Here is a 23,271-nt window from a genome sequence, read left to right as displayed (position 1 = left end):
ACCAAAAAACAAATGCACGAAATCTATACACACACAGAAGAATCTGAACAGATATTCCAAGATATTAAACTCAAGATGTCTTCTGGTGGTTAAACTTTCATGCTTGCCATTTTTCTTTTCCAAGTCCAAGAAGAGGCATGCACATAACTTCTGAAATGGAAAGATGATACATCCTTTGCACAGTGGATTTGAACCAGAGCCCTGTCCCTTATAAGGTCTGTGGATAAATCCTCCCATGATCAGTTTCCTCAGATGGAACATGAGGACACATCACACCGAGTGGACAGGGTGGTTCGGGGGTTAAATTCATTTACTAAAATTAATGCCACTTATTAGGGGCTCTATAGCAATTGAAAACAACCGAATGAATTATTATTACTCAAATGATACCTGGAGGAGGATGGGGGCAATGTCCATCCTTATCTTCCAGGTATGACTACATCTTTATTCATCCGTCCAATGGACATGTATGAAGGGCCCACCATGTGCAAGAAATTCCAGCACGAGAATGGCATCTGTGTCATTACCATCAGCCTCACGTGACCTAATAGGCTGAGGAGAGAGAACGGGAATTGGAGAAAAACGGAGCTACGCATTTGAAAGAATAAAAGTGGAGTAAAATGAAAAAAAAAAAAAACAAAACCCCTATACATCCGATGGTTTGTCCCATGGACCCCTCACAACAGCCCTTTGAAATTGAAATGCTTTGCATTCCACTTGGACAGATGAGACTGAGCAACTAAGGCCCTTGTTTAAGATGCCACGGCTGGTGAGGGCAGAGCGGGCAGTCCGTCTCAGGCCAGTGGGTCGCTAATGCAACACATCAAACCACCTCCCACCCGGCAACTGGAAGGCTGTCTTCCACCAGCTCTTGCCCCAGCACGCGGGAGCCCCGGGACATCTTCCGAAGCGGAATTTCCTCTGGGGTCATGTGAACCCACCTCCTGCCAGTTGGCCCCCACGGTGGGAGCCGATGTCCTTCTCTCTCAGGCCATGTCTTTGCTGTGCGGTGGCAGTAAAGAGCGTCTGGAGATGGGGACATATTAGTGAGTGAGGAGGGTTAGAAAGAAGGACTTGGAACATACCCAGCTGTCACCTGGGGGAGGGCATGGCTTGTCCGATGTGGTGCCCTTAGCTCTGGCATGTATGGTGTGTGACTCTTTTTTTCTTTTGATTGAAGTAGAGTTGATTTATAACATTGTGTTAGTTCAGGTGTATAGCACAGTGATTCAGTTATACTTATATATATATATTTGCATTCTTTTCCTTTATAGGTTATTACAAAATATTGAGTAGCATTTTATTGAGTAGCAAGGACTCTACAGTAGGTCCTTGTTTATGATCTATTTTATTTAATTTTTAATTTAAAATTTTTTTTGTCTTCCCAGGGCTGCACCCATGGCACATGGGATCTCCCAGGCTAGCGACGAAATTGGAGCTGCAGCTGCTGGCCTACACCACGGCCACAGCAACGCCAGATCCAAGCTGCATCTGCAACCTATACCACAGCTGATGGCAACACCAGATCCTTAACCCACTGAGTGAGGCCAGGGATCGAACCCGAGTCCTCATAGATACTAGTCGGGTTTGTTACCACTGAGCCAAGATGGGAACTCCCTGTTATCTATTTTATATATAGTAGTATGTATATGTTAATCCCCAGCTCCTAATTTATCCCTCCCACCCCTTTTCCCCCCTTGGTAACCAAAAGTTTGTTTTCTATGTCTGTGAGTCTGTTTCTGTTTTATATATGAGTTCATTTGTATCATTTTTTAAAGATTCCACGTATTAGTGATATCATATGATATTTGTCTTTCTCTGGCTTACTTAGTATGGTAATTTCTAGGTCCATTCATGTTGCTGCAAATGGCATTATTTCATTCTTTTGGATAAGCTGAGTGATATTCCATTGTATAAATATACCACATCTTTATCCATTCATCTGTCAGTGGACATTTAGGTCGCTTTCTTGTCTTGGCTATTGTAAATAGTGCTGCAATGAACACTGGGATGCATGTATCTTTTTGACTTATGGTTTTCTCTGGTTAGATGCCTAGAAGTGGGATTGCTGGATCCTATGGTACCTTTATTTTGGGGTTCTTACCCTGCTTGCTGGTGGCAAGACCCTGGACCCCTGAGAGGCCGAATACTTAATCAGTAGGTGTTCAGTAGGGCTTTGGGGGAACCCAGCCTGGTGCTGGGCTTGGGCTGGAGGGTGAAGGATAGTCTCATGGATCACTTGAAGAGAATAGGCAAATGAATATCAAGATTTAGGCTAAAACTCAGTGTCACTGAACCAGGATCAGAAAAGGGGAAACTTGGCAGGTTCCTCTTTTTCCATCAAATCCAAACCCTTCATATTATAGGTGAACGACTTAAGATCCAAAGTGTCGAGGGAAAGTGACTTTCCTAAAGTCACACAGCGATGTTAATCAGCTTTTAGTTCAGGATGAAGTAAATCAGCACAGGCTTTTTGAGGTGGTGAGCTGCCTGTTCATCAGGGAACTATGACTTAGAGTGTTGATGCTCAATCATTCAATCAACAAACATTTGCTGCATACTTCGTGGTGGGGCAGGGATATAAAGATGGGCATCAGGAATATAAATGTAAGGCATATGCCCTACAGGTACCCCCAGTATAGTGAAGGGACAGGGATGCCAGGAGATGGGATAGTACAGAATAATACATGACCCCTTGGCAACAGGTGGAAGCCTGGTGACTTGGGGAAGTAAATTCGGGGTGTAAAATGACGGATAGGTTTTCAAGTGGACCTGGAGGAAGAGAATGATGGAGGGTGGGAACAGCACGGGTAAAAGCCCAGAATCTTCCCTGAGCAAGTACAGCCCTGTGGGGGACTGACAAGCTATTTAGGACGGCTAAAATAGAGAGTTCTGGCGGCTAAGGGATGGGGTCAGCTCACGGCCGGGTAGTAAGATTTAGAAGATGGGGAGCTTGCTGTCAAGGAAGAATTAGAATCCAGAAGTCAAGGGAACTTGTGTGTGTGAATAGCTCTGATGCTGAGCAGAAAGTGCCAAGAGCCACAGACAAAGCTGATTCAGAAGAAAAGACCGCCCCTCCAGCTGTGGGCATCTGAGGTGGTTTCCTGGAGGAGATGGCATTTGAGGTGAGCAGGAAAAGAAGTGTGGGATTTGTACATGAAGAGCGAGAAGAGATGGAATTCTGAGAAGTGGAAATAGAGCAGAAGAAAGTTCAGAGTCAGGAACCTGCAGCGAGCAGCGCTCTTTGCCAGAGCATCTCCTGAAGTGGGAACTGCGATGGTGGGAGGCCTTGAACTTTGGCTCCATGAAACTGTACTTGACTCTTTAGACAGCAGGGACACCCTATGGAGGGTGCCTGAGTGAGGGCGGGGCCAGGCTCAGGGATGCCTGTGAAGTCTGACTTTTTCTCCATCCGTTGTCTCGAATGCGCGGGAACTCCCATTAGGGTAGGGAGAGGCAGAAACACAGAGACATTTAAAAAGAAAAGAAGTGAATCCTTAGCGTTAATGGTTAGAGAGGCGGAGGATGGCTGTGGGCCAGGCTAGGACTTAGACCTTCAAAACCACTTCCAGCCCTGGCTGCTGGGAGTCATTTTTTTTTTTTCTTTCCTTTTTTAGGGTCGAACCTGCGGCATGTGGAAGTTCCCAGGCTAGGGGTCAGATCAGATTTGCAGCTGCCTGCCTATGCTGCAGCCATAGCCACAGCAATGCCTGTGGCAATGCCAGATCCTTAACCCACTGAGCGAGGCCAGGGATCATCGAACCCACATCCTCATGGATACTAGTCGGGTCCTCAATCTGCTGAGCCACAACAGGAACTTCCTGGGAGTCACTATTTTTTTTGGTCTTTTTAGGGCCGCACCCAGGACATATGGAGGTTCCCAGGCTAGGGGTCTAATTGGAGCTGTAGCCGCTGGCCTGCGCCCCAGCCACAGCCACGCCAGATCCAAGCCACGTCTCACAGCTCGCAGCAACGCTAGATCCTTAACTGGCTGAGCGAGGCCAGGGATTGAACCCACAACCTCATGGTTCCTGGTTGGATTCGTTTCTGCTGTGCCACGATGGGAACTCCGGGAGTCATTTGTTAATGCTGCCTCCAGAGGTGTTTCGGAGACCCTGGCCACCTCTCCCAAAGCAAGGGGAGGATAAATTCGGTGCATTTGCGGCCTGCAGTGCCTGGGCTAGACCCTGCCTCTGACCTGTGGGACCACCATGGAGAGAAAGGTCAAGCAGAGATCCTTACCCACTCAGACAACCCAGAGGGCACAAGGACAAAGTCAAGCCTGGTAGACTTGGGTGGCTTCTGAGCGATTGGACTCGGGGGAGAGGAGCAGGACCCGGAGGACGCAGGCCTGTGGTGACCAGCCATTCCAATTTTAGCATCAAAACTCCCACATCCCAGGAGACCTCTCAGTTCTGGACCAGGATGGTTGGTCACCCCTAGAGGCTTCAGAAAGAGATTGCAAATTTGAACCATCGCAACCCAGCCCCAAGTCCCGAGTTTTGAATTTATTGGCATGAAGTTATGAATCATTTTCTCTTATAACCCTTCTTCTATGGATTCTGTACTGATGTCACCTCTCTCCTGCTGATATTGATCGCTTATGTTTATTCCCACTCTTTTTTTTTTTTTCCCTGATCATTCTGGCTAGAGTTTATCAATTTTATTAATCTTCTCAAAAAAAATCTTCTGGCTTCATCGTTTTTCTCTATTTTAATATTTCATTGATTTCTGTTCTGGTCTTAATTATTTCCTTCATTGTGCTGACTTTTGGTTTAATTTGCTCTTCTATTTCTAGTTTCTTAATGTGGAAGCTGAGGTCATTGATTTGAGACTTTCCTCTTTTTCTAATATGGATGTTCAATTCCATAAATTTCCCTTTTTAGGACTGCTCTAGCGGCAGCCACAAATTTCTGTACAATAGGCTTTCATTTTTATTCATTTCAAAATCCTTTCTAATTTCCTTTTGATTTCTTCTTTCACTTATGGATTATTGAGAACTGTTATTTAGCTTCTAAATATTTGGGGATTTTCCAGCTACCTTTCTGTTACTGGTTTCTAATTTAATTCCATTGTAATCAGAGAACATACTTTATTTGACTTGAATCCTTTTAACTTTATTGAAATTTGTTTTATGGCCCAGAATATTGTTGATCTTGGCAAATGTTCTGCGTGTACCTGAAAAGAATGTGTATTTCGCTATTGTTGCAGGGACTGCTGTATAAATGCCCATGAAGTCAGCTTGGTTGATAGTGTTGTTCAAATATTCTACATTCTTGCTGGTTTTCTGTCTACTTGTTCTATCAGGGTTTTTTTTTTTTTTTTTTTTTTTGCTTTTTAGGGCCACACCTGTGGCATATGGAGGTTCCCAGGCTAGGGGTCCAATCGGAGCTACAGCTACTAGCCTACACCAGAGCCACAGTGACGCCAGATCCAAGCCACATCTGTGACATACACCACATCTCATGGCAACGCCGGATCCTTACCCCACCGAGCGAGGCCAGGGATTGATTCCGAAGCCTCATGGTTCCTGGTCGATTTGTTTCCGCTGCACCGTGATGGGAAATCCCCTATCAGTTACCAGAGAGGAGGTTTGAAATCTTCAATTATGATTGTGGGTTTGGCTACTTTTCTTTGCAGTTCTATCCGTTTTTGCTTTATGTGTTTTTGAAGCTTTGCTATCAGGTGCATGAATGTTTAGGATTGCTATGTCTTCTTAACGACGTGACCCTTCATCATGTGAAATGACCTTCTTTATCCCTGCCGATACCACTGGTTCTGAAATCTACTTTGTCTGATATTTGTAAAACCTTCCAACTTTTTTTTTTTTTTTTTTTTTTTTTTTTGTTGTTGTTGTTGTTGATATTGTTGCTATTTCTTGGGCCACTCCTGTGGCATATGGAGGTTCCCAGGCTAGGGGTTGAATCGGAGCTGTAGCCACCGGCCTACGCCAGAGCCACAGCAACTCGGGATCCGAGCCGCGTCTGCAACCTACACCACAGCTCACGGCAACGCCGGATCGTTAACCCACTGAGCAAGGGCAGGGACCGAACCCGCAACCTCATGGTTCCTAGTCGGATTCGTTAACCACTGCGCCACGACGGGAACTCCCCAACTTGTGATTACCGCAGGCCTGGTATATGTTTTTGTCCTTTTAACTATTTGCATTTTTATGGTTAACATACAGAGTTTTGTTTTCGCTTTGTTTTTGATAATCAGAATATAGTTGGGACTGGCTTTTTTATTCAGTTCCACAATCTACCTTTTAATTGCGATGCTTAAACCATTTTCACGTCATGTGATAGAGTCACGTCTACCAACTTGCTACATGTGTTCTGTTGGTCCCGTTTGTCCCTCTGCTCCCCTTCCCCTCCTGGCTGCCTTTTAGTCGACTGGGTGAGTATTTATTTTCGTGATTGTTAAATATCTTTTGTTGGGTTATTAGCGATAACTTTGTTTTGATATTTTAGTGGTTGCTCTAGGGGTTATCGTGTATGTCTTTGACTTACAGTGCGCATCTTTAAAAATCCCTATTTAGCTTCAAGTGATATTATAGCACTTCATGTATCATAGAAAAATCTTTTAATAGTCATCTCCCATTTTCCCTCTCTTGGCTTTTATGCTATTGCTGGCATTCTTTTTACTTATACATACATTATAAATGTCCCAATACATCGTTATTATTTAAGCAGTCAGTTATCTTTTAAACTCACTGAAACAATAAAAAATATCTTCTATTTTGACCAGTGTAGTATTGTTTGTTCATTCCTTTTATGTGAATCCATGTTTTCATTTGCCATCATCTTCCTTTTGCCTAAAGGACTTTCTTTAGTATCTTTCGGAATACAGATCTGCGGGCGATGGATCTGGTGGGACACGGATCTGTTGGGTCTTCAGCTTTTACATGTGTGAAAAAGCCTTTATTTTTGGAAGATAGTTTCAGTGGGTATATGATATCAGATTGACGGTTTTCCATCTTTCAGGACTTGAAAGATATCGATTCACTGTCCTCTTACTTGCTTTGTTTCTGATGAAAAATCTATAGCCATTCTTTTCGTTGTTTCTCTGTATGTTCATGAGTTATTTCTCTCTGGCTGCTTCAAAGGGTTTTATTCCTGATTTTGAGCAATTTTGGTGTAGATTTCTTGAGACTGGGGTTCATTGAGCTTTTCAGATCTCTGGACTTCGAGTTTTCATCAAATTTGGAAAGGTTTTGGCCATCATTTCCTCAAATATTTTTTTCTGCCCTTCCCCTTTCTTAGAAATTCTCCAGATAAACATGTTAGGCAACTTGACATTGCCCTATGGCTCTTCATTAAAAAAAAAAAAAGACACTCTTCATTTAAAAATTTAAAGAATTTTCTCTGTATTTAATTACTATTTCTTCAAGTTAACTACTCTTTTTCTCACATAATATTACTTGAACTAACTTGCTGTTAGTCCCCTTCAGTGTATTCTTCATCTCAGACATTGCAGTTTTTATTTCTAGAAGCTCAATTTGGGTCTTTAAAAAAATATATTCCATGGCCATACTTTGAATGTATGGAATTTATTTATTATTTGCTTATTTTTTTGTTGCTGCAAATGATATTATTTAATCCTTTTTATGGCCGAATAATATTCCATTGTACATATATTACACATCTTCTTTATTCATTCACCTGTCAGTGGACATTTAGGATGCTTCCATGTCTTGGCTCTCGTAAACAGTGCTGCAATGAACATTGGGGTGCGTGTATCTGTTTTAAAAATATATGATGATTTTTATTTTTTCCATTATAGCTGATTTACAGTGTTCTGTCGATTTTCTACTGCACAGCAAAGTGACCCAGTCACACATACATGTATACATTATTTTTTCTCACATTATCATGCTCCATTACAAGTGACCAGACATAGTTCCCAGTGCTATACAGCAGGATTCCATTGCTTATCCATTCCAAAGGCAATAGGTGGCATCTATTAACCCCCAATTTCCAGTCCCTCCCCCTCCCTCTTGGCAACCACAAGTCTTAAACATGTGGAATTTAGTTATAACTACTCTAATGACCTCATTGGCTATTTTTCACATGTGTTAGTTCTGGGTTGGTTTCAATGGATTGATCATTTTTTCCATTATAAATCATAGCTTCATGCTTCTTTGTGTCTGGTAATATTTGATTGGATGCCAGACATGGTGAAATTTTTGTGTCAGATACTTTTGTAATCCTTTAACTTTTCTCGAGCTTTGTTCTGAGACACATTTAAGTTCCTTGATGATAGTCTGACCTTTTTGGGTTTCCCTTGGGATTTGTAAGGTGGAAGCGGAGTAGCTTTTCGTCTGGGACTAATTAGTCCCCACGACTGATGCAAGACCCTTGTGGATACCTTTCCCCAAGTCTCAGGATTATGAGGGTTTCCAGGTTGGTGGGTAGGAACTGGCACCATCCCCAGCTCTGTGTGAGTGATAGGCACGGCTCCCGCTAACCCTGGTGGGTCATTCTTTCCCTGGCCTTGGGTAGTTTTCTCACATACAGAGCCCAATCAGGAGCCTGAATTCGGAAGTGGGACCTGCTATGGCTCCTCGGCATCCTCTCTGTACTGTCCTCTCTTCTCTGATGTTCTGTCCTGTGAACTCTAGCTGCCTTGGTCTTTCTGGACCCTCAGTAATATGTCCTTATTCAGGGCACCCATGAGGCTCTGCTGGGGCTCCCCTTGCAGGCACTGTGGCCTGGACACTCTCTGAAGGATGTAAGCTGGGGGCAGGCATTGGACTCAACATTTCTGCCTCCCGCTCTCTGGGATCACTGATTGCTCTTTGTTGTCTAGTATTCAGAACTCTCGAAAACTGTCGTTTCATATACGTCATCTTTCTTGCTGTAGTTGTTTTTGGTTGTTTTAGGTGGGAGAATAAACCTACTCTGTTACCACATCTCAACACCAGGCTCACTCTACCACTATTATTTTTTCTTTTGTGGTTGCCCTGGGTCACATGGAATTCCCGGGCCAGGGATCGGATCTCAGCGGCAGTTGCAACTTACACCACAGCTGCGGCAACGCTGGATCCTTTAACCCACTGTGCTGGGCCGGGGATCAAACCTGCATCCTGGCACTACAGAGACGCCACCGATCCTGTTGTGCCACAGTGGGAATACCAGGGCTTAACTGCTTTCCCCAAGTAAACAGCAGATTTGAAACAGGTGTGCCTGACTCACGGTCATCGCCTCTCCATGCAGAAGAGACTGATGGGGCCCCTTCCCAACTGAAGTACTGGCATAGTTATCACCAAACCTGATTCTCTCAAGAGCCAAGTGAGATAAACGGGCATTAGTAGCCCATTGGACAGGTAGAGAGTCTGAGGCTCAAAGAGGTGTAGTGAGGGGCCTGCCCATAGCTACCTAGAAGGTGAATGGCAGAGTCAGGTTTATGACCAGGGCCTCTGTTCTCCACTCTGGGGCTGCATCTGTTGCTTCCTCTCTCCCTGCGAGGCAGCAGGCAGGGAGCTCAGCCTTCATTCCTGCTTAATGACACACGCATCTCCCCGCTAGGGAGAGGATGAATAATCCCATTTGCTGGTAGGAAACACACGGAAAGCAGCGCCACAGTGAATATAGTCCCAGGCGGGCCCCTCATGCTGCCTCAATGCATGGCACGTACAGTACCCTCAAGCCTGTGTTTGTGACGGTTGCCATGGTGTGTGGACAAGACGGGAGTGTGTTTCCTTGGAAAATTTCAAGTGTCACCTCCTCCTTTCCCTAGGACCAATTGAAGAAACGGGTGAGCCTGGGGGAACAGCCATGATAAGAGCGATGTGTGCTACCCATCGGGAAGTGGGTTGTCATCATGGAGTGGCTTCTTAAAAGCTTGTGAGTCCAGCAACATGGATCACAGGCAAAGAGAAGGTGGCATCAGAGAGAGATGTAGAGCTCCAAATGGCTTCTTCTTAATTGCGGGTCCCAGTTCCTCTTGGTGGCCAGGGATTCTGCCCCCCACGTTGTCGAGGCCTGGCTCCCTTGGTGGCCTGTGAGCTTGGCACAGGCTGAGGGAAGGCGCACAGGCTTTGGAAGCTGAAAGGTCTGGGTTTGGTATCTCAGTCGCGGAGAGGTGCTCTCCACAACTCTCTGCGTTACTAAGCCTCAGTTTCCCTATCTGTGAGATGGGCATAGGGAAGCGCAAGGCAAGGCGTCATGATGAGCAGCCGGAGAAAGTGGCTGGCCCGCAGTGCTCACTCACAACCACTGTCACCCCCCGGGTCCTACGGGTCTAAGAGCAAAGAATGATGGTGTCCACTAGGGCAGCTCGACTCAGTGAACTGCGATGGAACGCTACCACTGACGCCAAGGCCATCTCCAGGCAAGAGGAGATGCTCAGGGGAAGTGATAGGGGCGGATGAAACGACAGAACAAAATCCAAGTCCAGAGAATGCACTGGATAGAGACGATGGTGGGAACCTGCCCACCCAAAGCCCTTCTCAGAGACAACCATGGGCTTGGGCAAGCAGAGATTATGAAGAGGCAAAGCCATGTGTGAAGTGTGAGTGGGGTTAGGAAGCCCGCCCACAGAAAGACAGCGAGCGCGGATGGAGAGACGCAAGGATGTCCCGTGTGGCCTCCGAAAGGAGAGAGAAAGAGTGATAAGGAGGGATGAACTGGGGGAGGGGGGGGGAGGGGGGGGAAGGGGAGGAAGGGGAGGGGAGGGGCAGAAAGGAGAGAGGGCAAGACAAAGCAAGGGAGACACACGATCATATGGAGTAAGAAGAGGGCAGCTCCCTGGTTTGGGTTCCAGAGGCCATGCGCTGTGTCCTCGGGGCTCTCGGGCAGCCCTTCTGCAGCCTTCAGCAACCATGGCCCTTTTTCCTTGTTTACCCTCCGAGGAGATCTGCTCCTTGCACCCCGCAAAGTCCTAACAGCACACAGGGAGCAAACAGCAAGGAGAGAGGCCAGAGCCTAACCACGCCTTCCTCCAAGTGGGGTTCTATGGGTTATTTCTTCCTAGTTGTCTGTCCTCCCTGCCAATTCTTGTACACACACGGCTGTAAGATCTTGCTGGCCCACAGGACCTGTGGCCGCTGCCGTTGGCTCTTTTTCGAGTCTGTGTTGGCCCTGCCTCCTCTCTCTCCTTTTTGGAGTCATGGTGCCTGTGCTGAATTCATATCTGTGTCGTACCTTCCCCTTTCCCCAGACCTTCTAGTAAGTTCCTTTTCCTGAGCTGACCTTCCTTCCCCTACACCTGGGGCTTTGCATAACACCTGTGCAGGGAGGGGGAGGCCTTATTCCATGTCTGAGTTCCTCTCTCTCTGAGTTCCTCAGAGCCTGTCCTGTTCTCCCAGACAGAATAAAGCAGAACACTCCAGGGCCACTTTTTCTCTTTTCCTTTTTTTTTTTTTTTTTAGGGCTGCACCCACAGCATATGGAGGTTCCCAGGCTAGGGGTTGAACCAGTGCTGTAGCCTCTGGCCTATGCTATAGCCACAGCAATGCCAAATCCGAGCTACATCTGCGACCTATACCACAGCTCACGGCAATATTGGATCCTTAACACACTGATCGAGGCCAGGGATTGAACCTGTGTCCTCATGCATAGCAGTCAGATTTGTTTACACTGAGCCACGACGGGAACTCCCGAAGGTGGTATTTCTAAATGGGTAGTGTTCCAGGCTCTGGTGTCATGCTGATCCTGATTCCAAGCTTGTACCACTTCCTGGCTGTGTGTCTTTGGCAAGTGTCTTAACTTCTCTGTGCTCCAGTGTTATTTTCTGTGAAATGGTTTCCAATCATTTCTACCTTCTTAGATTTGAGAGGCACACCTGAGGTGGTGGGGATGATGCATTTAGAAAGGTTCTGGACTCAATAAATACCAATTCTGATTCCTTGAAAGTCTTTTCCGCAGAGTGATGCCTCCTATGTGGCTGTGTCCCCTCTGAGAGGTGGGAGGACCTGCTTGTGCTCTTTTATCACTGAGGCTCCCAAAGTGGCCGAGTTCAGCCACCTCTCCTCCATCAGCCATCACCAAGCACCAGAGTGTCCCCGTCATCCTTTACCCTTTGGGTCACAGGAGCAGCTGCTTCCAATAGTGGTTCTGGGGCTTGACCTCACGAGCAGCCTGACTGCTCTGGCTGGAGCACCCCTACCCTGGCCGGGTCTGCTCCTGCTGCTGGCTCTCCCCAGGCCTTTTCTTTTTTTTTTTGCCTTTTTGTCTTTTTTTTCTAGGGCCGCACCCGAGGCATATGGAGGTTCCCAGGCTAGGGGTCCAATTGGAGCTGTAGCTGCTGGCCTACGCCACAGCCACAACAACGCGGGATCGGAGCCGCGTCTGCGACCTACACCACAGGTCACAGGAATGCCGGATCCTTAACCCACTGAGCAAGGCCAGGGATCGAACCAGCAATCTCATGGTTCCTAGTCGGATTTGTTAACAACTTTTCGTACAGGTTTGGGGGGCTGAGTTCAGTTCAATACGCATTGATGAGCCCTCATTGTGTACTGAGCACTGGGGCGGGCGCGGGGACACCCCCAGGCCTGGGTCTCAGTCCTAGAGACAGATGAGTGGGAAGGACCTGTAATTATGGGACCTGTAGCCCTCATGGTGAGGCAGAGAGAAGATGTCAAGCTCAGAGTGGGGACAAAAACTGAGAGTGGGGACATCCCTGTGATGCCCAGTTGAGGCAGGGGAGAGGAGAGTGTCATTTTAGGGGCTATGGACTGGATAAGGAGAGCTGTCCATCTAATCGAATTCAATCCTGTCCAGCCTATGGGCTAATTAAACCCATCCCACGTGGATGAAGGACCAGCAGGATCCCAGGCACTGTGGTTTTCAATCTTTGAGAACTGTGCCCTTCGGCCCCAGCTGGGGGCTGAATCGCAGCTGCAGCTGCTGGCCCACGCCACAGCCACAGCAACGTGGGATCCAAGCCACATCTTCGACCTGTGCCACAGCTTGCAGCGACTCCAGATCCTTAAGCCACTGAGAGAGGCCAGAGAGGTGAAACAGCACCCTTACAGAGACAACATTGGGGCTTTAACCCACTGAGCCACAGCAGGAACTCTGATGGGCACTTTTTTTTTTTTTTAACTTCAAAACCAGGCAACAATCTGTACACAAATTGCTCTTCCTGGAAGAAATACTTTAGAGCCTTTCCCTGTGGCCTCTGCCTGTGCCAGGAGCAGAACCAGGGGCTGGAGGAGGATGCCTGCTGGGGAAGGTGTCGCAGGACCAGCCTGGCGTGGCGGCCTGCCCTTGGCTGGAGGGAGCAGCACCCCCACCCCTGGATGTGAGCTTGTCTGTTCGATGCTGGGTCCAAACGAGAAAACATATTTGTAAATAGCTGCATGATGCACGTTTTAAAAAGGGCACAATTAATACGTGAATACACTAGTGCATGCTGGATATTCCAAAGATCCAGAAAAAGCGAAGAATCTTGCACATTCACTTCGGTTCTTTTCCTCTGAGCAGCTGTCAGTATTTTTTACATTCTCCAGAATTTAAAATTCTCCGGAATTTTTCTGCGTGCTACCATGCATACATGTGCATTTATAAAGACAAGGTTTAGTTTAGCGTGGGGGTGTTCTGAACACAAATGAGACCACACTGCATATATCGTTCTGACTTGCTTTTTTCACTTACCATCATGTCTTGGAAATGTCCCCTAAGGGACCACCAGGGCTTCCTCACCCATTTTAACTGCTGCAGGGGGCAGGGGAACGTGAGGCATTGGCCCTCCTTGATGGAATCATTCTCTACTTGCTGAACATTGAAATTGTTTCTAAAGGTTTGCTCTTCCAAACAGTGCTGCGTAAAAGATCTCCGTCCGTGCTCCCTGCGGGACCTGGGTAAGGAGACTTTAGGGCAGATTCCAAGAAGGGAAGTTGCTCCATCGAAGCGGAGGTGTGCTTTTTTATTTGAATGGATGCTGCCGAGTCCCCGCCCACCTAGCTACCCAAGGGCTCTACCAGTTTCCACGCCCACAACAGCTGTCTCGTCTGCCTTCTCCAGAGATGGGTGGCCTCTTTTCTGGAGTCCCGCTTCCCTTCTGCTTGTTCCTTTTATAGTCTTCTTGGCCAAATGCCATCTTCCTAGCCTTTGTCACCTAATTTGTATCAAATGACTGGCAGTGCTATCTTTATTTATGTAATTTTTTGGCTGCGCCTGAGGTATGCAGTCATTCCTGGACCAGGGATAGAACCCACACCATAGCAGCGACAACACTGGATCCTTAACCACCAGGCCCACCAGGGAACTCCTGAGAGTGCTGTCTTAAAACATAAGGCAGATAAACTGGGGAGTGACGACACTCACTAACTTAGAATGATTTTTTTGTTGTTGTTGTTCCACAATACTCTGGGCTGCAGGGTTGGGAGCCATGCATTCACCAATACTGATCCACTCCGTAATTAATTAATAACTCATTCTTTGATCGACAGCGTTAGGCTCTGTGCTAGTTGCTCGGCGTCCTTGCCTTCAGAGAGCATACCCTCCTCCACGGAGCAAGACATGCAAAGAACTCGGGTTATTTAGGGAAATTTATACTCCCAGCCAGCAGACTGTCATGAAAATGTTTCCAAAGCAAAAAGATGAGAGTCTCAATAGGTAAGAAACCAGAGCTGCTTTGGGGCTAGACTAACAGGTTATCACTGAGATTTACTCGCCCACAGTGAGTGATTCGAGGGGCTCTCCAGCCTGCTTGTCACCACGTAAACAAGCACAAAGATTTCTCCATCTCCGGAGGGTAACCGTTGTTGTCACGAGTGAAGGAGGAGGGAAGAAGTAGGAAGGAGATCCCTTTCCCAGCCCCCTTCCCCGTGTCCTTCCTAAGAGTGTGGCTATCAGCAGGACCACTTCATTCATTCATTCATTCTGGCTGCTATTTCTTTTCCTTTCCTTTCTTTTCTTTCTTTTTTTTTTTTTTTTTTTTTGTCTTTTTGCTATTTCTTTGGGCCGCAGCATATGGAGGTTCCCAGGCTAGGGGTCCAATTGGAGCTGCAGCCACCGGCCTACGCCAGAGCCACAGCAATGCGGGATCTGAGCTGCGTCTGCAACCTACACCACAGCTCACGGCAACGCTGGATCGTTAACCCACTGAGCAAGGGCAGGGACAGAACCCGCAACCTCATGGTTCCTAGTCGGATTCGTTAACCACTGCGCCACGATGGGAACTCCTTGGCTGCTATTTCTAAAAGATCTGTGTGTGACTATCTTCTACCTTTCCAGGAGGCAAGAAAAAGCTTTCAGCCTGCGTACGGAGGTCTCCTCTCCAGGTTTTGTCCCCCCCCCCTTATAAAACCAAAACCCACACCAAAACAACCATGCTTAACCAAGGCCACCGCACTCAGAGTTCAGAGGCTGCTCATGACTCAAGAGAGAATGGGATACTGGGTGTCAGGATGCAACCAAAGGTTGTCATCATTTATTGTCTCCTGAGGAAGATGAAGTGGGGGAGTCAGCAGACAGTAGGCTGCCTTTCCTCTGCTGGGTCTGAGGAGGAAATAAGCCATTGAGAGATAAGCAACCGGCTTCTGATGTCAGAGGCAGTGCAGAGAGGATCCTGGAGAAGCGAGTTCTGCCCTGGTGGATGCTCGTGACAGTGGGTACCACCAAGGGTCTAGACTTTGGACCCAGACTGGCGCTGCCATATCAGTTAGTACCACTGTGCACGTATCACCTTTCCCCCTAAGCACTCAGTAAGAAGAGATAAGTACACAGATGATTATAATGTGTAAATTTTATGTTCTTAGTGCTAAAGACTTGAATTCAGTGACATCATCTCTGAAGGCGAAGCAGAGCTTAAATGGATGGTAAATGAATGAAGGTAGCCTTCAGAGATCATTCTACAACATTCCATCCATCCATCCCTCCATCTGAGAACGACTAAGACCGCATCGTTCTCCTTAACAACATACGGGGGGCAGACGACACAGACACATACAGCTCTTAATCTGTGATTGATTTTCTGCTGCTCCCGCTAGACTGTAAACTGAGAAGAACCAGCTTAGTCCTGTCTTTCGCTGTATCCCTCATGGCACATTGTAGATACTCCATAAATGAATGAGTCAGCAGGAAGCTCAAGGAATGGGGCAGGGAGGCTCATGGCCCGTGTAGAGGGCAGTGCGTGGACCTGGGCGGGGGCGCTGCTGGAGAAGGTAGGAGGAGCTGGAGCCGGGATGCGGCACTTGCATTTTATTCTCGAGGTTGGGAAAGATACTAATGGGCATCAAGCCGGAGACCGAGATGATGAAGTAGGCTCTCTGCGTGTCTCTTTCATGCATTCATTTATTCATGTATTCAATACAGTCTATCAAGCATCTTCTGTGATGTCAGGCTCCGTCTCAAATGCCGAAATACAAAGAACGGAAATAAGATAGAGTCCGAGTCGCAAAGAACTCACAATCTGGCGCGGAGAGAGATAAGTAAACAGATGATTATAACGTGTGAATTTTATGCTGGCGATTCACACGGAATCCTCCAGGGTGGCTTTCTGGGGGAGGGAACATGAGCGCCGAGTCTCAAAGGACACATACAAATGAAGTAAAGAGAGGGTGGGAAGGGTGTTGCTGGCTGCGGGAGAGCGAGGAGAGAGCATGGGATGCTTGGGAATAACTGCGCACAGTTAGGAGACTCGGGGCTCCGCGTGGGAGGCCGGGGGAGGAGAGAGAGAGAGATGCTGCCAAAAGGTAGGTAGGGATCGGAACAGAAAGGGCTGTGAAGAGGCTCCTGGGCTTTATCCTCGAGGAAACGAGGGAGGGAGATGCTCAGATCTGTTTTTCAGGAAGATCGTGTTGAGGCAGAGAATGGACTGGAGAGGGACAAGGTGAGCGAGCCACAGGGAGACCTGCAAAGCAGGAGAGGAACCATAAAGGACTAAATTAAAGTCACGTCGGGGTGGAAGCACCTATTGAGCACTTGCTGTATGCCCGAACTGTTCTGAGCACGCATAATTCACCTAGTCCTCTAGTTCCCTCTGAAACAGGACCTGTCATTAGCCCCATTTTATGGATGAGGAAGTGAGGCACAGGGTCACCATCCAGAGAATGTGTATGTGTCCTGAGGCCATTTACAGGGTTGGAGGATCTAGGGGGAGCAGCAGTTTGGGGGTGGAGGTGTGCGGTGGAGGGTGAGTTCCATTTAGACTGTTGTGTTTGAGATGCCCACAGGGACGCATTCGACTGCACCTGGCTGGCTACATCTGGGGCTCAGGAAAGACATCTGGGCTGGGGGTAGCGATCTGAAAAGTCCGGGCGAAGGGCACGCTCGTTCAAGGAGACTGCGGAGGTGGACAAGTCAAAACCAGCGTCCCAGGCGCCCTTCGTCTCAGGGGTGAACAGAGAACGAACTGCTTATAAAGATGAGCCGGTGGAGCGGGCAAAGCGGCGAGAAGGAAACCAGACCAGAGCTGGGAGCAGAGTGTTTCGGGGGCAGGGGGTGGCGAGGCCAAGCGTTCCGGTGCTGCTGAGAAACTGGGTGGGATGGAGTGCAGAGAGTCCTCACCGACAGAGATGGGGTTTGGCCACAAAGACTTCCTGGGTGTCCTTGATGGAGAAGGGTTTCAGTGGGATGCTGGAGGTGGGCTGGGAAAGGGAGGTGAGGAAGTAGAGAGAAGCAGGTCTAGAGACCTCTTTGGAGACTCTTGGGAAGGGAAGGAGCGGGAGGAACAGCCAGGCAGAGAGGAGGCAGGATGGAGGGATTTAATTTCCTTCTAAGACTTGAGTGTGTTTTATGTGGATCCATTTTGGGTTTCCCCCAACAGAGCTGAGCACATTGGCTCATCCCAGCCAAGAATGACTTCTTTGAAGGACCCCTCTCCTCCCTCCTCCACCCCCTGTCATCGCCTCCACATGGATAAAAACAAACTCTCGCTGGGGAGGGAAAAAAAGGGTGAAAACCTGACTCTTGGCAAAACCATCTGGGGGATCTGAAGATACGGCTCCCTTAGAGGCTGAGCGGCAATGAGCGCTGAAGTAGCCAAGCTCGTCAATGATTAATTGATTCTTATTTTCATCTATTTATGGGAAACACTATTCCCTGTTGGTGAGGGAAGACTGGCCACCTGGCAGGCTCTCCCGCCCTCTGGTGGCTCCCTGGCGCTTCTGGAGCAGAAGTGGAGGCTGCCATGTTTGTGCGGCTCTGGCTTTGACAATTTTGGAAGCTGCACGAGGCATGTGCAACAAATTCTCTCCCCTGCCTTGAAAAGCACAACGGGGCAAGTCTCCCTTTCTAATGGGGCCCACAGAGCATATCAAGGGCCGCGGATCTGGGCTGTCAGATTGACAAATGAGTCTCCTCTTTTGAACGTCAACTTAGGAAGTTGTCCTTGGAAGCTTGAGAGGAGCTGTTAAAAGCAGTTGGCGGGCACCCCACCCCACATCTGGGCCTTTTGAATTAGGGGTAGAGTGGGGGATGCTCGTTCTCGCTGTGAGCCACGGGTAGGATTCCCTCCAAATGCTGGAGATGTGGCCAAAAGGCAAAGGCTTAGGCTTCTGCAGGAGCCAACTGTGCTCACACAGCGACCTAACTGGGGCCGGCAGGACCCATTCGTGTCTGCCCTGGGTCTTCACAGCCCCCAAATGGCTAGTGGGCAGCTTCTCAGTGCAGCCCAAGTAAGGACACAACACAGAGTTTAGGTTGTGGGACTGGAACCCTTCTCATTCTCAATGGCTCCAAACGGGTAGTGGCAGGTGTCTTGGTGAGAAAGATACGCCTCCCGGCAGTGACGGCCAACCCCTGGGTGACCTTGGTATCGCTCCCCAAGGTATCACTGAGACCCTCCAATATAAACCCAGGGCCCTGTTTTCTAGAAAACCTTCTGAACAATGAGGCTGGAGACCAACTAACTGCTCAGGGTCTCCTGATTCATTCTTAGTCCTACCAAGAAGAATGGGCAAGGTAGTTTAAGGAAGTTTTTTTTTTTTTTTTTTTTTTTTTTTTAAGGGCCACATCCGCGGCATATGGAAGTTCCCGGGCTAGAGGTGGAATTGGAGCTGCAGCTGCCAACCTACACCACGGCCACAGCAACGCCAGATCTGAGCCACATCTGCGACCTACACTGCCGCTCATGGGAGCACTGGATCCTCAACCCACTGAATGAGGCCAGGGATCGAACCCAGATCCTCATGGATACTAGTCAGGTCCTTAACCCGATGAGCCACTACAGGAACTCCAAGCACTGCCACTTGTAACAGAGATGAGGTTGATGGGGAAACAAGCCCCAATTTCAGAAATGTCAAAACGTGGAAAAAAAAATGCATCCTAGAATCAACATTTGAGAACTAGGGGCAGCTGGACAGGTTAGTACTGATGGCAGAGCGAGAACATACAAATGGGGGCCAATCTCCAAATTATACTCGGCTTAATATTAGTTAATGATTAGTTCTTTCTTTGTGAAAGAAACCACTAACTCGCAGGCTCTGAGAGGACAGATGGTAGATCCGTGTTGACCATCCCTGTATCCCCACCTCCTTGCTCATAGTAGGTGTTCAACAAATATTTCCTCGACAAATACATAAAACCAAGCCCCGTCATAAAACACGCGGCGAGCCCAGAAAAAAGAAATCATTCATAATTCTCCCACCGTGGGTATTTTGCCTTATTTCCTTTGAGTCTTATATCCTATGAATATGCTCTTTTATATACATGTAAACATAATGTATTATTAGATTTCGCTCCGGGATGTGTTTTTGTATTTCTCTATTAATATGAACGGAATGATGCAATGAGATGGCGCAGAAATGCTTTGAAGACTGTAAAATGTTTAACCAAATATCTTACCATTAGTTATAATAACCCATAGCGATGCTAATACGAATGAAGCTGCTTTTCTGAACATCGACTTCAAAGCTAACAACGAATTTGTCTTCTGAAGCTAGGAATATATTCTGTTCCCTGTCGCCACAGGGAGTCCCTCGGTTTCACGTGGGGAAGAGAAAGAGACTTAAGGGTTCTGAGACGCATCAGCTCCAGCTTCCCACCCGGTCCAGAAATTCCTTGGGTGTCACTAAGAGAGAGGCAGTGAGGATGGGAGAGCATGGAACTCCGACGACACAGACCGATGACACGGCAGCCCACAGAGAGCAGCATCCTTCTTCCAACCACTGCCAGGGGCGAGGTGGGGACCTGGTAGGTTTCAAGGAAGGCTGTTCACGTCCTCTGTGTGACAGCAGCAATGCAGACACAGGAGAGGTCACCACAGGTGCATCATTCGAGACCCATGTGGCAGTTACAGTCAGCACCCTACAGAGTCCGACTTGCCTTGCACAACTAGCCCCAAATTCACCTTTCATGAGTGAAGGAACGGATGGGCACACTGAGTCTAACCCGTGCCCAGCTCCCTGAAGGGAGGCGGGTTGATTCGCATCACACCCAGACGTGAGGATTGACCACGATTATCTCCTTGGCTGGACTCCTCCGCGTCCTCTTCTCCACCCGCCCTCAACCATGACCTCTAAAGGCTTGGACCAAACTCATACGGTTTCTACCAGCTCAACGCCAAATCCCTGGGGTGACCCCCAGCCCCCTTAAAGAACTCGAGGCTGCCCAAAGAACTTTCTGTTGGTTGGTTCCTGCCAACACCCGTCACCCTGTCTCTGCAGGAGGAAGAGCCTAACGGTGATGGGGTCCTATGAACAAACTCGGGTGGACTCAAGGACTAACTCCCTACCTTCCTGCATTTTTTTTTTCATCTCCCAGATTCTGCTCAAGCACCCTCTCTTCCCTGACCTTGACCCCTCATTTTCCCTTTGAAACGCCACGTGCCTTCCACACACACTGAAGTTGAGTTCCGTTCACACTGAACCCTGTTCCCCACCGCAGTGGTATATCACTGATGAATCTGCCCTTAATGCTTTAACTAGCGAACCGCTTAGTTTATCTCTGATGGTATTCGCAGGCTGGCTATTACGCCAGGCTAATAGCTTGGGCTCCAGACTCTTTGCATACCTTGACCTGTTAGTCTCTGTTCTGACTCTTCCTGACTCAAATTCTCAGCCCTGAACTTGGCTCCCTGCTGTCTGCTTCGGGTCCTCCCCGCCTCTGTTCTGAAGGATGATGTTTTCTGGTTGCACCACGAGGCTCCCAGCTTGCACACTCTGGCACACTCCACTTCTGCCCACACAGCCTGCCTCGATCTCTGGGGCAACCTCCCAGCCTCCTCTACCCGGGCCGCAAAGTCGCCATCCCCCTCTCCCCTCACTATGTGTTCCAGTGGAGGTTGACCTTGGCCTTTGGCAATGGCCCGGGTGTCAAGTACAGGGAATAGTTCGTGAGGCCCAGAAATGCTTTCCCAGAGACTCAAAAATACTGCTTGCTTAGAGATTTTTTTTTTCTTTTTTTGTTTTAGGGCTGCAGGCTAGGGGTCAAATCAGAGCTGCAGCTGCCAGCCTATGGCACAGCCACAGCAACACTGAGCAACCTACGCCACAGCTTTCAGCAACGCCAGGTCCTTAACCCACAGAGTAAGACCAGGGATCAAACATGTGTCCTCATGGCTACTACGTTGGGTTTTTTTTTTTTTAATAGTTGGTTTACAATGTTCTGCCAATATCTGCTATGCAGCAAAGTGACCCAGTTACACACACATACATTCTTTTTCTCACATTATCCTCCATCCTGATCCATCACAAGTAATCAGATATAGTTCCCTGTGCTATACGGCAGGTTCCCATTGTCCACTCACTCCAAATGCAATAGTTTACATCTGTTAACCCCAGACTCCCAATCCATCCCATTCCCTCCCCCTTCCCCCAGCACTATGTCAGGTTCTTAACCCGCTGAGCCACAACGGGAACTCCTCACTTAGAGATTTAAAGCCAGTTTCCAGTGCAATGGCTAAGGAGCTGAGATCAGTACCAGACAAAAGATGATTTGGGCCAAATTTTAAAAACAAGCTGAGCTCCTACGTTGCCAACTTCGCATCGTTTTGCAGACCACTCCTGCACCGCCCTCCGGATTCTCCCACCCCCACCGCCTGGAGCTGGGCTCCCTGTCACTCATGCCCTCCCTCTGAGCTCCAGGCCACCCAGAGCAAATTGTCTTGGGTGACCTGGTTTAGCGTCCACTCAGAGTCACGGTCTCTCCAGCTTTTATTCCAGGCAGACCAGGGGATAAGAGAGGCAACCCCCTGTCTCTACAGTCCTGCTTTGAGACCTCATCCCCACTGAGAAGCTGCAAAGGTCACATCTGTGCCTGTCTTCACTCCACCAACACGTGGCGTTGGCACAGCCGTCCTGGCGGGCTGGGAGGACCCCTCCCCTGGTGTTAAATCAGAGAGTGGACGAAGCGGGAGGAGGCTTCTTTCCACCTGAACTCTGTGGTGCCCTGTGCCTGTCCCTTCGCACAGCCACTTTGCACCGTATTAACACAAGTGATGAAACGTACCAAACTCTGGCTAACAGGTTCCCTTAGCACGCACTGTCTTCCCACCCCGCCCTCATAAAGATTTTTTCCCCCCAGAGTTCCAGCAAAAAAACAAACCACCAAGCAATTCATGAAAAAGAAAATAAGCTGGGCGTCTTTCACACCTCGTTTCAGGAACCAACAGGCAATAGAGGAGAAGTGGCTTATGGAGGTTAAGCTGGTACCTTTCTCCACTTTCAGGCTGAGTCTCTTGACTGAGACCAGCCCTGCTCCAGCCTCCTGGGTGGACTGAGAGGCTTCCCGGAGTGGAAATCCTATTGCTCTTCCTCACGAGGCAGGCGCCGGGAGAGGCTGAGGACCATGGGTTCAGAGAGCCCAGGGGACTTACCCTCTGCTCCTGTGTGGCCACGAAAGTCTGGAACCCTGGCGCCACCCCAAAGCCCAGCTCTTGGATGAAAGGCGGCTCAGACTGACTGTGGATCTGAACCTTCACGCCTGCTTCAAACGTCGTTTCCTCTGAAAGAACAAAGACGGACAGAGCCACGGGTCAGTGACGGCAGATGCTCGTGGGGTCCTGGGATGGAAAAGCTCAAAGGGATGCGGGACAGGCCTCCGCAGAGGGCAGGATGACGGCCTCCAGAGATGTGCGCATCCTGATTCCTGGCAGGAGTGCCTATGTTACCCGACACGGGCGAAAGGGGCGCTGCCCATGTAACTAAGGATCTGGGGGTGGGAGACCGCCCTCAGGTACCCAGGTATCCACTGTGATCACGAGGGTCCCTACCAAAGGGAGGCAGGAGGATCAGAGTCAGAGAGATGGGAAAATGCGATGCCGCTGGCTTTGAAGAGGGAGGAAGGGACTACATGCCGAGGCCTGTCGGTAGCATCCAGAAGCTAGAAAAGGCAAGGGAGTGGATCTTCCCCGAGAGCCTCTAGAAGGAGGGCAGCCCTG

The 23,271-nt window shown here is 48.5% G+C and overlaps 1 protein-coding gene across 1 annotated transcript in view; it reads right to left on the bottom strand.

Moving 5' to 3' along the window:
• ASIC2 (acid sensing ion channel subunit 2) overlaps positions 1-23,271 on the bottom strand; it is a 305,011-nt gene that overhangs the window by 47,764 nt on the left and 233,976 nt on the right. Inside the window, 1 exon segment of the mRNA XM_021067438.1 lies at positions 22,708-22,835. Coding sequence (XP_020923097.1) covers positions 22,708-22,835 — 128 coding nt within the window.

This window comes from Sus scrofa, chromosome 12 (genome assembly GCF_000003025.6).
Source record: "Sus scrofa isolate TJ Tabasco breed Duroc chromosome 12, Sscrofa11.1, whole genome shotgun sequence".
NCBI lineage: Eukaryota > Metazoa > Chordata > Mammalia > Artiodactyla > Suidae > Sus > Sus scrofa.
This window is presented reverse-complemented; position numbering and strand designations above follow the sequence as displayed.